The sequence below is a fragment of the Opisthorchis viverrini genome (assembly GCF_000715545.1).
Source record: "Opisthorchis viverrini unplaced genomic scaffold opera_v5_138, whole genome shotgun sequence".
Lineage (NCBI taxonomy): Eukaryota > Metazoa > Platyhelminthes > Trematoda > Opisthorchiida > Opisthorchiidae > Opisthorchis > Opisthorchis viverrini.
The window spans coordinates 826,254-841,508 of NW_008751794.1; the positions used below are offsets into that span (position 1 = coordinate 826,254).

A 15,255-nucleotide genomic window follows, 5' to 3' on the forward strand; every position below is an offset into this window, starting at 1 on the left:
TGCTTGTTGGCAGACAGTTACTGCCCATCCCGGTAATTGTAGTCGTATGTTGCCATGTTCTCCATCCAACATTAACCATAGGTTGCCTACCTTCCTTCGACTTAGTACTTTGAAACTATGTTTTCAGAGGAAAATGGAAATTTCGCTAATACCATCATCATTTATTTTTGTGGAGCATGCTCACAATATAAAAAGTGAACGAAAGCGGTTAATGCGAAACTATAACAGGAGAACATGGCAGAAGAGGGAGTCAGGGTCAGTATGGGATTCTGAAAGTGACACGGGCAATCCACGGTTTGTTTAAACCAGAGGCTGTAGTCATCGGCTTCTGATGAGTAGGCCGTCATTTGACCGATAGTCTGGTCGGGTCCATCAGATGATGATTCGTCCTGCTATGCTTGCCACTTAGGCACCTGTAACCTGATTTTGATGCTGATAGCCGGTCGACCAAGAATACACTACTCCAATCTCAAGAACAGCTCGGTGCGCATGCTACAAGATGGATATAAACTGTTAGACAGGCGTAGGAGCGATTGCGACTCTTCAGGGGCCAGAGGGTACCGGAATACTTCACTCGGCCAAGCTTATCCGCATTATGCTGGGTGTGGTGTGTGTGCCAGCGGTATGGACTTAGGCCAATCTTCGTCTGAAAAAGCGGGAACAATCAGCGCAGTCCAAATGGGCAACCGTGTTCGTACCAACACTTTCATTGTCGTGAACTCGATGGTGGGCTACCAAGCCTGCTTTCGATTTGCAGCACTTGCCACATTTTCTCACACGTGAACCCAACGAGGCTCTCCTGTGTACTGGTTGGAACTGATGCGGGGGCGCCAGATGATTTATGGTAAACGTTGTCGAAAGTAACCAGCACATTGAAACTAAACGGAGTGGTTATCCCTGTCTGGATTTGCTGAACAATTAGCTCACTCAGACTGACGTCCAGGCTTCCCGGTCGGCACGACGTGGAGGTGGTTCAGCTCGCCGACTACTATTATCATTTATTTTTTAAGATCATGGTCACAAACATAAAAAGTGAATGCAGTCGATTAATGCGAAAGAGTAACAGGAGAATATGGGAGAAAAGAGAGAAACGTCTCATTCGAAATCATGCAAAGAACAGTTCCAGTCTGATGAGGTGGAACCCAAATTATGTAAAGATTTTGGTATGGAACACGCGTCTAAAGACCAACAACCGAAGGAAGGACGAACTATGTTGAATGATCTTCAGGGCGCGGTAGGCACTAGCACAGTCAAGACTCGCACATCAGGCACAAAGTGTCCGTCATACTGGGTCTGGTATGCGATTAAATGGCAATAATGTACATTCAGCGCCATGTGCCACGTATAAAAGGGTCATAAGTACGCAGAGAGCCCTCAGTAGCAAGCAAACACAAGTCACTGACTGCGGCCTTAGGAAGTCCCAGTCCAATAACAGCCTTAGCGGATTGAGGAAAGCAAATCCCTCGATAAGATATGATCATCGGTTGGTTAACCAAACAGTCGACATCACAACCAATGGCATGTAGGGCTGAGATTATGGAGAAAACATTCATCAGCACCATACTTCTGCTTCTCATTCCACAAAGTCACTCCACGCCTATCCGAGACTATGCTGACGTCTATCACAGTTGCACGGCGATCTCAAACAGCGATCATGTCTGGTTTGATGAAGGACGTCGAAGCACGTGCTCTCAACTCCTTGAGGATGGTGTATCCCAGACGACGGAGACGTTTTGTCGGTTCCCTTGCAACCCCATTATGACTAGCACACCCGGCATCATGCGCAATCCAGCAGGGTTGCAAAATATGCACCAAACTCTCCGGTTGGTCACAGTTTCCAGGACATAAGATCGTTTGGCCACCATGACAATGTTGAGCGCTTCTAACCCTCGTCCTGAGCAGTTTGCATCGGAGCTGGATACCGCGGATAAATATCCGAGAAAACGCTCGTTCCCGAAACACGAGCCATGAATTCGAGAGAGGCGAAGCGACCAACTCTCGTAACCCGCGACCGTAAACGCTGTTGTGCAGGCTATCACCCCAAGTAGCCACCAGATCCTCCTTGGTGTTCACACATTCACCATGGACTACTACAACTACTACTACTACTAATACACCGGTGCATCTTGCATGAGACCTGAATTATCACAAATACTTAGGATAACGGATTTACGAAGAGCACTGAGATTCCTCAGCCAGACGGCCCAAATCACGTCCCTGAGACTGTTCTGGCTTCGTGGATCGATGGAGCCAGCCAAGCGGAAATCCAGCCCGGCAGTTTTTGACCGGCTCGAGTTGGTTGTGGTCCTTGTCACACCCTGGATAGTGTGATAATATTGGGAAAATTCTAGTTGTTGTCGGGTAGATGAAGCCAGTCTATGCTAGAAGGCCGGAAATCCCCGTCATCTGTTTCACCCTTATTGTGAGTCATCAGCAATGTGCCACCAACCAAACTCAGGAAGCTGTCCAACCTGCGACATCCCGGTTAGTAGTTTGAACACTAAACGTTCTGGTCCCCGGTTGCTGTTAGTCATTGTAATCGACTGGCACTTGAAGGAGGTGTGACAGTATCCATCCTTAAGTTTTGATAACCACAACGTGGTCATCAGTTGACAGATTCCGAGGAGTGTTTTTCACTGATCGGGCGAACTTCATCCTCCCTCTGAACAACGAAATATCCATGGACATGAGCTCTATAAGGCTTGGGAAATCGCTATGGAACAAACATCTTTCCGTGGTTCGACTTATACACCAAAGTGCACACCGACTTGGTTTTGACTGCAGACTCGCAGATAAGTTTTCGGTTTTGTGTTGATCTAACCCAAATAGCTATGTTGTCCCAGGACGCTTCGTGTTCGTAACGTCTTCGTGACGTAACACACCACTCGGACTTTTGCTGAAAACTGTTCCACAACCCACTACCGGGGACTACATTTGTCTATCGAGAACCAAGAAGCCATAGGGTTGTGAGCTGTCAATAAGCTTTTGGGAAGCTTACGAATGGTTCAATAAACTTCACACATTTTTGTTCAACCTTAAGATTTCGAAAATCCACCTGAACGTTTGAGAAACCTGAGTATTACTAACGATCCTAGACAAAGAGCGATGAAATTTTTATGATAACTATTGCGTAATGGACCAGACTGATAATACTATCAACATTTGCGCGCTTTCCAGTTCCAGAGTTTCCCGGAACTGGGCTTTAACAAAAAAAGTTGAACCAGAGAGGTTTTAGTCATGAGAGAATCCTTGTGGATCACTCAATGACCTTTCAAAGTAAAAAACAACATTGCCCGTTTTCACGCAGTCAAACACATCTGTCCAACCGAATATCGAGTAGCGTTTGACTCAATGAGAAGCGGACGACAAAGCGTTGCGGCTTGATGAATGTTTTGCCACACATGTAAGGTAATCGGAGCTTCAGAGGTGACCCCATCGTTGGTCGTTTTACTAAATCAAAGTTTTGGGTCTTAGTTTAATGTTTCCGATCTCGTTGTAATTTTCTGAAACTCCAGAATAACCGCTGTGATGTTCTTGATAAGTTTGCTAGCCCGGCAGTTGCATAAGTCGTGGTCGCACTGTACCCTCTGAAGGTGATGCATGAATATTCAAAGCTTTCGTCAATTTTCGTTGTTTCTCCTGTTAGAACCGAAATTGTCGGAAGCTATAGAACGGTGTACAGAAGGTGAATGCTAGAGCTATCTCACTCCGTGTTTGTGAGACCTGGCCACTCCAAAACAAATGAGGAATGGGCGTCTTCCATCTTACTTTAGGAGGCTTCTACATGGCGCAACAAGTGTTATCTGACTGCAGTGAATAAATTTCAAAGTGTTGTGCAAGCGGTTGGCTGGTAACGAATCCAAGTATTTGTAGCAGCACAATAAACTTATACTGTTCAGTTGATTGTGGCAGGTAATACGTATATTCAGCGGCGGTCATCCAAAGAAAGCGCTTTTTGAGATGCCTGTTGGCGAAGGATGATTGAAGTACAGACCTTAATTTGGTAACATGAATTAAACGTTGGTACTCTCAAAATGAGTTTCGTGAGACCTTTGAGCCCACTTTGCTCCTGTCCACGTTATCTCGCTTGTAGCTTGTCACAAGCTTCATAGAGCACGACACGCATCCAAGGCCAGAAGTGTGCATGCGGCCATTTCCAGGCTAAATTGCCGAAATATTTTTCGCCGGTCATTGTGTGCAACGTGTATATCGAAACGCGTCCATTTTCTACAGCCACTGCACGTTCGAGTATTCCCAGATTCAATAGCACCTAAATTGACTGTTATTTTACTTGGGGTCTAGAATCTCGTTTGACTCACAGCAACCTCCTTGCTATTGTAAGTTATGATATATCGGTCCGAGGAAAACTTCCAACATTTCATCAAATCCTTGGTGTTGACCCAACCTTAAATTCATAGGATTATTCTGCCCCTTCCCAGTCTTACACTCGTGTGTTCACACAATTTTACCCTTCATTTCTTTTAGTACCGAAACGTACCCCTTAATGGATTAGTCACGCCTTGCCTCTTGCTGTGATAGTTGAAAGTGTCCAAATTTTTCATTATTTGCCCTTTACAAAGCTTCTTAACCTGGTTAACAAGTGCATATAAATCACTGAGATTTTTGTTAGGTTGACCGTCATGGTTTGGTAACCGCTCTCAACCTCTCCTCACAGTGTACAGAAAAATTGCCTCCTGACGATCATTTGATTATAGACTGAAGTTAGTCAATAGGAGGAACTGGTTGTGTCTCAATAAGTTTGTTGTTATCCGCAAAGTAGAATTTTACAGATGATGTGATCATAACAACGAAATTTCGAACTCGGATTTTACCTGTGACCCCGCAATTAAACCTAAAAATTGCTTGGACTTGATACTGGAAAGCCGCATTTTATTAAGCTGAATGTGCCCTTCGACTAGTCCAAAAGCTATTGAGTTCAGCGCGTACATCGATATAACCAGACAAACTAGAAATTCAGAAGTCGCACGGCGTAAAAAGTAGCACGTATGTTTCTAATTGCTGCGTGAGCACAGCGCTTGAAACATCAAGACAACAGAATAATGAATAGAGCAATGAATTGAGCATGAATCATCTCCATTAAAGAAATGCTCCAAATTCTGCACTGTCTAGTCTGATGTATCTCATTGCGATTTATTCGGCTTGCTTTAGCAATATGTTTCTGTTCTATTTGAATTTCTACCACTGTTTGACTGCGTCAGTCAACAAAACAAATAAAGTTTCTGACTTTCTGCGCCCAACTTCAATTGAACACTGATGTAATTGGCAAAGCATTTTCCACCAGATGTGATAATTATTAGTTAATTGTGTGGTGCTAACTTGCGCATACTCCGCAGGAACACTTAAACTATTCTAGACACGGAGACGAAAACTGAACATAAGTTGTTATCTAATTTTAGTTATATCGAAGCAAGTCTACCTTTTATTTTCTATTTATCTTGTTTATGCTACTGATGTCCCCACCCTGTCCTGCGTCCACTTTATGTTATACAAAGATGGATTCCTAATGTTCAGCCACATAAGGCAGCTCTCTTCAAAAACTATCGTCGGTTGACGGTTTTTTTAAACTCCAAAATAGGGAGGGAGCACCCACACTTTACGCTAATCTGGCAGAGGATATTAAGGTTAAGTATTCATTTTCTGATATCCGTTTTTAGAAAAATATACAAACAAAGTATATTTTCAACGATCTTCATGAGGAAGTTACATAGACCCAGATGTGCTTGGAAAGCAACATTAGACTGGACGCCATTATCCAGCTCATTAAGGTGTTTTATACTCTCTGAAATATCACACAATGTCTTGTCTAATCTTTGGCATTGTGGTCCTATCGGCCCAGTCTGACTAAAAATAGGAAGCACCACTACGTAGGCAACCCAAAAGCCTGTACCCAAATTTGGGGTGAGTCGTGAACTGCAACCAGGCTCTGAACGTTGGTTGGTGAGTAGTTCACTGAGGTTTTAAACTTACACCCCCAGTTGAACTGACATAATCAGCGGCCTTTTGTGAAGTGGAGCACCTCTGTAAGAAACCGCCAATTAATAGTGAAGTACTTGCAGCAACATTGTCAAGCTTGGTGAACGTTTGGGTCATTGACTGAAAAGGCCGAACTATCCCCAATCGCTACTCCATGAGACAAACTTGTGATGGTCCATAGATGAATGCATGGTATACACCGACAAGCACGAACAAATTCTTGATTCGGTTGGATTAAGTACTTCAATTGATTGGCTAAGTATATGTATATGTATATGTATATAAAATATACATTTGAATCTAACCGATGGGAAATTGAAAGATACAGATAATTCGGGCATCAATGCTGAGTCACAAACAAGTACACAGCCGATTACGCAATCAAAGTAACCTAAAATTCGTGTTTTTTCTATCCTTACTTCGGCAGCTCTGATTTAGGTTTTAGCATCGTCCCACTAATCTAATTCAGAGTAGGACCGTCAAGAGCAGCGATATTTCGAAATAACTAAATGGGATGAGTTTTATCAGTTGACCTATCCTGTTGGACAAACATTCCGGTACTAACTCCATGGTAGGATGGGTGGCGTTTAACAGCTGTGTGTTTGTCTGTTTGAGTCCAACAGGTGTTAGGCTTTAGGCAAACTTGCCATACAATAATCTAAAAGGGGCGCATGCCGAAGAAGTTACGTTTCATAATACTCGCAAAACACCGAGTGGCAACTAGGAATAGTCTTGCGAATGAGAGACACGAAGGTCATGCAACCTGGCATGTGACCATAATGCAGTACTACTAGGTAGTATGGATGTGACAAGTAACGACCTATACAAAACAACGACTGAATTTAGATTACTATGAACAAATATAAATATGGATATTCAGCGCAATTAGGAAAACGAAGAAGAAGAATAAACTATGAAGTTATGTGAGAAAGTGTTCTCAAGCGAAATGATGAAATTATTGTTCTTGTATCATATTATGACTCCAGACAAGTTTAAAATTTTTCCACGAGTAAAAAACGAATTAGCTGAACCGATCAGATGCTACGTGTGTTCGCACTGCCCGGTTCCATTTGAAGCCAAATTTGGTGTTCTTATTCAACATGGATGCGATGAATGTGTGGTAAGCCACTTTTTATCCCTGTCGCTGTTCATGAGTCTCTCAGTATGGATTAGTCCGTCCGCATCTTTTCTTTCTACTGGACTCCAAAAACCAGAAAATATTCTTCAAGTGTTTAGCAACTTCGGTCGATCTATCGAGTTCAAAGTTTGCGAGGTGGGGAACTCGGGGTCAACGATTGATAGTGTTTGAACTTGCAATGCCGTTTACAAATTTTGCCAAACCTTTTCTCCATTAGTCGAATTCCCCACTGTAAAACTCTAAACGTAAATTCACGGGTGTCATTCAATTACTGTTTCTGTGACAGCACGTGGAAGTCATTGATGGGAAGAATGTGGAAACGACGCATCGAGTGTGTGAAAAATGTCCGGCAGTAAGAGATGAACACAGCGTCGGAAAGTTGCTCAAATACAATTCTTGTAACGAGGACTTGTGTATAGAACCCTCAGCAACGACAGTAACAACCACAACATGCGCAAAGAATACAAGCCACCCAATGACCACTCTTTAGTCGAATGGCACAGATTTGAAAACTAATTCATCATCAGTTTGATCTTTCGCAGTTTTGTTGTAATTTTTCCTGATACTGACACAGCCTGGTCTGTTTTGCCAAATTTGATCTGATGTCTTTTTATTTCAGTTATGAACAGATTTCACGGTTTCCAATATTTTATTAATGATACCAGATATTTTCTCCCATGTTTACGTTGTTTCATAGTCATCGCTGGCTTTCCCTGTAACCCTTACATGAGTTTGCCCATTTTATACCCGTTCGAGACGGTTCCCTTGTAAGAGAGTAAACGGATTTTGGAGCATCCTATCTCGATGATATGTCTCATCCATTCGTTGATTGTGTCCCCTAATCCTCCAAACGTTTTCCATTGAATTGCCTGCTTCAATGCTTTTTTCTTTATTTTCACTGGTTTCTCCATGCCAATTTGTAACGATTTGATGATACTTTCTAAGTTCCTATGTGGTAAATAGTGGTTATTGTCCTCACCTATGGTATGGTAAAAATTATGGCCGATCACGAAACTCGTCCGACGTGCAGAAATAGATTTTGTTACAGCAATCTATTTAACTATTTGAAATTAAATCACGCCAAGGGGAATCATTGTGAATTCAATAAAATTGCGCCTCGAAACCCTAATTCTCTCAACTTTATTATTACCATATCATCCATGTGCACCCATCAGGGTATCTAGTGAGCACGACCATAACATAGTAAAAATTGACGACAAAAGGAATGACAAAACTGATTGTCACCTAACATAAAATAACTCACAAGGTTTGTTAGGTCGAACATTGCTAGTTTCCACCTCCTGGTCATGTGGTCTGATCACATGCATCTAGATGTAGAGAACGTGATAGATATTCCTTAACAAAACATGTGTCATCGTTTCATATACTAAGTTGCACGTGCTCGTTTAGTATCTCGCAGAATCTTCATTTCATTTGTTTCAGGAATACCTTAGTCATATGCATGCATGAGCGCATTTTCCCAATGCCCGTGATCGCACAATAACCAGACCGGATCCTAAAAATACCGAGGCAATCGTTTTGGTCCACAGAAGTTTGATTTTCACCCGAACCAATGGCTTTTTTCTGCACTTTCTCGCCGCACGCAGTTTGGATGGCAGACATACGCTCAATTCAGCTAAAGAAATTATTTCTAGAGCATTGCCTAACGTAGCGTCTACCTTATTAACAATGCGACCAGGTCGTATTTTCATTCATAACAAGCCATGATTATACTCGCAGGCAAACTGAAACTGCTAAAGTAAGGAGCCTTGAGGTTACCAATATATAGGGACTGCGAGTTATTGAAATCGAAGTTACATTAGCTTCGATGTGCCCCTCAGCAATCTGACACCAGTTGAGTAAACATGCACTGGACAGTCCCCAGCCTATTAGTGGAAAAAGCGGCTAAATTAAGTGGAAATCTTCCTCTGGTAATTTCTAATCAAGCTGTGTACATGCCCATGAATGCGTTTCGCAATACGTCCGCACAGCATCTTTGCGAGACGATCTAATCAGATCGTCGTATTGTACTGAAAAGTTTATCTGTGACTACGGCCATAGCACTGGTTCTAGCATACTGAATATTAGCATCCGACTACTAAATACTTACAATGAATTAGAACGTTTGACATTCCAGAAAAAAGAACAATAATTCACCCATATACAGTGGTGTTTGACAGCTTTACAAAACGGCACAAAACGGCAAACCAGTTTTCATTGAGTTCTATGAAGATTATCCATCCTGCGCAGCAAAAACAACCACGGGCATTCGGTCATCCAAGTCACTTAGTCTAGAATAATGCTCGTAAAGCCAGTCGGTGTCAAAGTATAGTATAATCTCAGCAAAATCGCCTGGGATCACGTCAGTGGACGTTGTTCACTATCGAAAAGTTTACAATAAGAGTGTGTGTAGTGCAATATCAGGGAAGCATAATATACGAACCCAATTTCATTGCGTAAATGAGGTCTGTATTTTCCAAAAAACACTAAACATGTTTGTATTATTTTTGGAGTAAGCAAAACTCGCATTTTCGAAGAATGCGTCGTTCGGCTAAGGGTGGCTAATCGACTGTGAGAATAACTCGCATTTAGAAACGTCTTAGAGCCTTTCATCTTTCATTCACCACATTCAAATGACGTGGTAACGTGGTCAGTGTGGCTTGGCTGCTCATGTAGCTTCGTGCGTAAGTCAAATCAGTTACTCAATCTGTGCAATAATTTGAGGTGTATTTTGCTTGATGGGAATTTGTACAAGTTCGACGCACCGCGGCACAGATAATTACATTCAAAGGATACAGAGAAACGCCAATGACTCTGACAGTTAATATTCAGCCCAACACCATTTGCAAACAAGACCTAACCTACGTCAGAATCGGGCGACTGAGTGCCAGCACAGGAGGATATTCTGCTTGAACCAAGATGTCGAGTTTTATTTTGAGCATCTTATAGGTTTCCTAATTTATGTTTAGACTCCGATTATGTTGTTAGATTCCTTTTATTTTCAGAAAGACTTAGTGGTGCGAGCCGCACCTCTAAGTGAGTGGAACGCACTCGCTTGCTTAGTCGATGATGAATCTATGTTACACATACTTTGGTAACCTTCCGAAATATTGATAAGGTCACTTCGCTTTCAAAAAGGGCATCTTCAATGAGCGAAATTGCACCAAAACGTGGGTGCGCGTAGTCTTCCGTTGACTCTTTCAAGCATTAACGGGAATCAGCCTGTTATGCTTTTATTTAGAAAGTTTCACTGCAAAAGGTCATGTATCATCTCTTTCTTAGGCTCGAACAACCGCATTACAATAACACCAAAACTATCCCGTCAGACAAATCATTATACATGTCGTGTTAACCTGAACCGGATAAAAACTGCGTTACTTGTGGAGTAAGATGCCATTTTGAGGACCATGCCTGACTAGCGATATAAACGGTGAATAAAGTTTTCCGTCCACAGAAAAAAGCGGGGAATTACAAGGTAACTATTGTAGAGATGTTGTGGGCCTCCGGCTGCTAACATTCGCGTATGTAAATGTGTATATAACTAATTACTTATGCCCAGTTTGTTATACAAATATTTAGCAAGATTATCTGTAATTCTTGTGCAATTCTCACCTTCTAAGGCCCATGGTATTTCAATGACCCGATAACTACTGCCAAACAAAGTCAAGTATAGAACACCATCCATCGGCCATATGATGAATGCGACAGTTTCAGTAACGTAAAAATTGATGTGCAACGAAGACGGCGATTGCTTAAATTTAGGAACGTTTGGGAAATCGTAAGCCTATGAAAATGTCAGTGACACCAGCTGGTCATACATGCAAAAGGATGAACTGATTCGTGTATCAGTTGACCTGGAATAGTGACCATCAGCAGTAAGTGATTGATTGATTTATAGCCGAGGAAGTAGTTTCGCAGCTTGACCTACCTGGGGACCCTAATGAATTCCATTCGAGAGACATATATCGGAGGTTATTGTGCAGCAACTGGTTGATCCAGCTTCTTCTGCCTGGAAAAGGGGCTAGTTTTGATCACTTGACACACTCTATGCAATTTTATGCTTCAACATCTCGCAACCTAGGGAAACTCTGTGAATAACTCATTTTCTGACTACTTGGCTCCCACTATCCGCTGTCAAACAATCGAAAGTTGTGGCTTGAATATCCTACCTAATTTTCTCTGTTAGAACGACTCACCCATGTCTCCTCACACTACCAACAATAATAAGTAGCGCAGTGGAAGAATAATCTTCACACGATGAGTGAAACTTCTATCTTAGAAGTCGTTGCTGGAGGAGCCAGTTAACACGTGTGACCGCGTGATGTGGATCCCGTGAGCGAAAGATGAGAGGCGCTATATCCTGTCTAAGTGCAAGTTAATCACACTGCTGATCAGCCACTCGTGGTCGAACGTTTAAGTGTTCAAACTACTGGCCGGGAGGTCGCGGGTTCGAGACTCTTCGGAGTATCGTGAGATGCCCACCGCTGATGATTCCCAATAAGGATGAAACAGCTCTACAGTGCTTCTCGGCTTTTCAGCATAGATTGGCTTCACTTACAGGACGAAATCCCACAAAAATCCCAAATCTCCTCACGCTACCAACAATATATAAGCAGCTCAGTGGAAGAATAAACATCACCCGATGAGTGAAACTTCTATCTGAGAAGTCGTTGCTCGAGGAGCCAGTCAAAACGTGTGACCGCGTGATAAGAGTCCCTTGATTGAATGATGAGCGGCGCTATATCCTGCCTAAGTGCGAGGTCAGCACACTGCTGGTCAGTCACTCGTGGCCGAACAGGCAAGCGTTTAAATTACTAGCCGGTAGGTCGCGAGTTTGTGAGACGCGCACTTCTGATGATTCAATAAGGGTGAAACGGATGCACAATGCTTTTCGGCTTTTCAGCACACATTGTCTCCACATGCACGACGAAACCTCCACAAAATCACAAATCTCCTCACACTACCGATAAATAAATATAAATTTACTCTGGTGATGCGCGGTAATTATATTATTGCTTGGACGCAAATACATCATAATCGTAATATCCAAATGGAGTACTCTGCTGAGAATGACATTCTTGCATATGGTTCCAGAACCTTATGTGTTGCTGAATCTTCGCAAATGCGTACCTAGTTTTTCGGGATTTCTTTGTTAACGACGATCACCAAAAGGGTTGAACATGTAAGCTGCCAGTTTCAAAGTAAAATAAAGAAATTTTATACGGTTCACCTGGAACAAAATGCATGCATAGTGACCCGGCTTGTTAGGAGGACATATTTACATTGGAAACCTAATCAGCAGACCCGAACGCCCAGCCAGATCAAGCAAATGTTTTCAGCTTTGGTAAACGGAATATTCCACAATTTTTTTTCAATGAGATCTTGTGCGCTCTAAACGAAATTAACCACACATTGCCTCCCTGTTCCGCCCGCCAAATATATCTTACTTCGTCGCATGAACTGCATTTTTCGGCAAATGTCAAACATACGTAATACAATTCCTCTAAACATGAGTATCTGTGCTAGTGTGTAAACAATACGCCCCATATCATCATAATGGTTACATAGTGAAAATTTCAACAAAAATGCCATTTTCAATTCAGCAATATTATCCTGCAAAGAAAGAAGTCATATACTGAAATGTCAACTCACTGGACAAATCCTCGTTTCTTACATCAAGCAACCGTTCAACATGCAGTCCATATAACACATGAGATTACACAAATGAAATCGCTATACGGTTTTTAACCATGAAATGCGTATGTCATGTTCTGCATCATGCTTTATTTTCGCCTATACGGTTGGCAGCTTGATTCATCCTCAATACACATACTTGCAGGTTCCTTAGATTATAACTTGTCGTCCTGTATGAGCGACACATTTTGATGTAGTGGGCTGTACTTTAGTTCAGCTTTCGACCATGAATTACGATTCAAAATGGAGTGTTGATGTTGTAAACACGTTTATATCGCCCCATTCTTTTTCGCCGCGTTTGAAATGTTCGTGCTTGGCTTGCAAATTCATATGTAGACAATGATAGTTGTGGTTATACTGCGGTATTTGCACTCAAGAATACAACATACAAAAGCGTTCACTTATTAGTAGACCGCAACGAAGCGGCATGATAACGACAACGGCTGTTGCTAGTGGGTAATGTTTTAATGAGCAGCTTGAAACATGCATGTTTACGGTCGAACTTCAAAAATGCTTATTATGTAGTGGTAGGCTGATTACGTTGGTGGCGGAGTCAAAATAACTATCCATCGGAGAGAACTGTTTTGGTTGCTTCGTGATGTTAGACAGATTCAACCAAACAGCCAAATATTTATAATGAGTTCCTCATAAATATCGGATGTTCGAGTAGCTCAGCAGGTGTGGAGAGAAATCTCGCACTATTATGCACGATTTCTGCTCGCCAGTGACGATTCAAATAAATGCTAAGATGCATCTAGCTGTCACAGGAGTTTGTACTTTGGACGGCGCAAGTGGTACTAGGTGGGAAAATTGGGCATTTCAGTCTGATGGAATTTCTAGTGAATATCCGATGAAACCGCACCACCAAAATGCAAAACTTTACTGCGAACGTGATCTTTTAAAGGAAGAGAAACATAATAGCCTGTAATACTCTCTAATTTATTTCTTACAACCTGGCCATTTTCAGCAGAGAAAATGACAGGCGACCTCCACTGTTAAACAAATTTCATCCCCAACATCTCTGTCAACTAGACACCCGAACGATGTCACTGTTTCAAATGCTCCAAAACCATCTGTTTGTAAGTGCTTTTACGCCAGTTATCAAAATTTAAAAATGCGGATATTTTGCAGAGTGACGTTTATTCCAGAAAGGTGCACCATACAACCTTACAGGAAACTAAATTTGAAATTATTGGTGCCGTAATAAAAAACTTAACTTAAACCGGCAAAATACTTCAGGGTCAACTTTAGAAACAATGACATCGCCTTTTTGTCTGCTGCAGTGGGTTTTTACTAACTATTATTATTAGTATATTATATAACATATATATAAAAAATTATTAATCCCGGACTAGGTTTACGCGGTTGACCTGGCGTGCTCTGTGTAAACTGTGACGAAATAAGTGCACCTGGTCGATTAAATTGAATAAATATGGAAAACGTGCGCAACACAAATTTCTTTCGAGCTTGTGTTTGTTAAAAAATCAAAGTATTCTATAGAGGAAAATGTTGGTAGCATCAGTGCGGTGGAGCGTAGTAGTGCGTAGCGGTGGGTTGGTGGTTGTGCGTTGGGTAGTGTTGTGCGTGTGTTAATATACGTGCTGCTCTGCTAGGATGACCTTTGGTCGCGATTAGTTGTTCGGTCGGGTGATTCCATTGGTTGCTCCGTTGTCCTGTATCCCCATTCGCCGATGCCCACGTGACCTTTGAGCTTGGCATCCCCTCCGTCGTAATCTGGTCGAAGCTAGATTGACCTTTGTCCCTTCCAGTCCTGGGTTGTGACCTTTATTGATTTGCCTCCAAGGAGTTCCTTGTTTCGTTGTTTGTGAATCCAATATTCGGTCTTCCTTGAGTTTTCCGGTTGAGTTGTTGGTCTTTTGCACGTAGGGGTGCGTAAATTGGGTCCAGTTCGATGCACCGGTTGATCGAATTTGCCGTCGAGTACCATGCTTCCAGAAATTCTCTTCCGTGCCTCGTGCGTCCGTATGCCAAAATTTCTGCGTTTTCCAAGTTGAATTTGTGGCCTTCTTGGTCCTCGTGTATGGATATCAAGGACAGGGGGTCATGCCTCCTGACGGCCGCGTTGTGTTCCTTTATTCGTGTGCATAGTCTCCTGCCAGTTTGTCCGACGTAGAATTTGTTGCAGTTGTTGCAGTTGAGTTGGTATATCACATTGTTCTTCTTGGTTTTGTCCGGGTTGTCCTTCGGTCTAGAGATTAATTTCCTCAGGGTGGCATTCGGTTTGTGGGCCACAAATATTCCTTTTTGAGCCAATAATCTGGTCGCGAGTTCTGATATATTCCTGATGTAAGGCAGGACTACCCGTCTGGTGGCTTGTTCTTGCTGTTGCCGTGGTTGGGGTGTCTTCTTCTTCAAGCTTCTCTTGATAAAATTCCTTGGATATCCATTGTTCTGGAATACCCTGAGTA

General features: G+C 42.3%; 1 protein-coding gene across 1 annotated transcript in view; it reads right to left on the bottom strand.

Moving 5' to 3' along the window:
- The window catches only part of T265_06580 (hypothetical protein), a gene marked incomplete at both ends in the record, with an annotated part of 59,057 nt that extends 44,512 nt beyond the window's left edge, over positions 1 to 14,545 (bottom strand). Inside the window, 2 exons of the mRNA XM_009171883.1 lie at positions 2,174 to 2,318; positions 14,425 to 14,545. Coding sequence (XP_009170147.1) covers positions 2,174 to 2,318; positions 14,425 to 14,545 — 266 coding nt within the window. The remainder of the gene's footprint in view (positions 1 to 2,173; positions 2,319 to 14,424) is intronic.
- Positions 14,546 to 15,255: the final 710 nt, after the last annotated feature.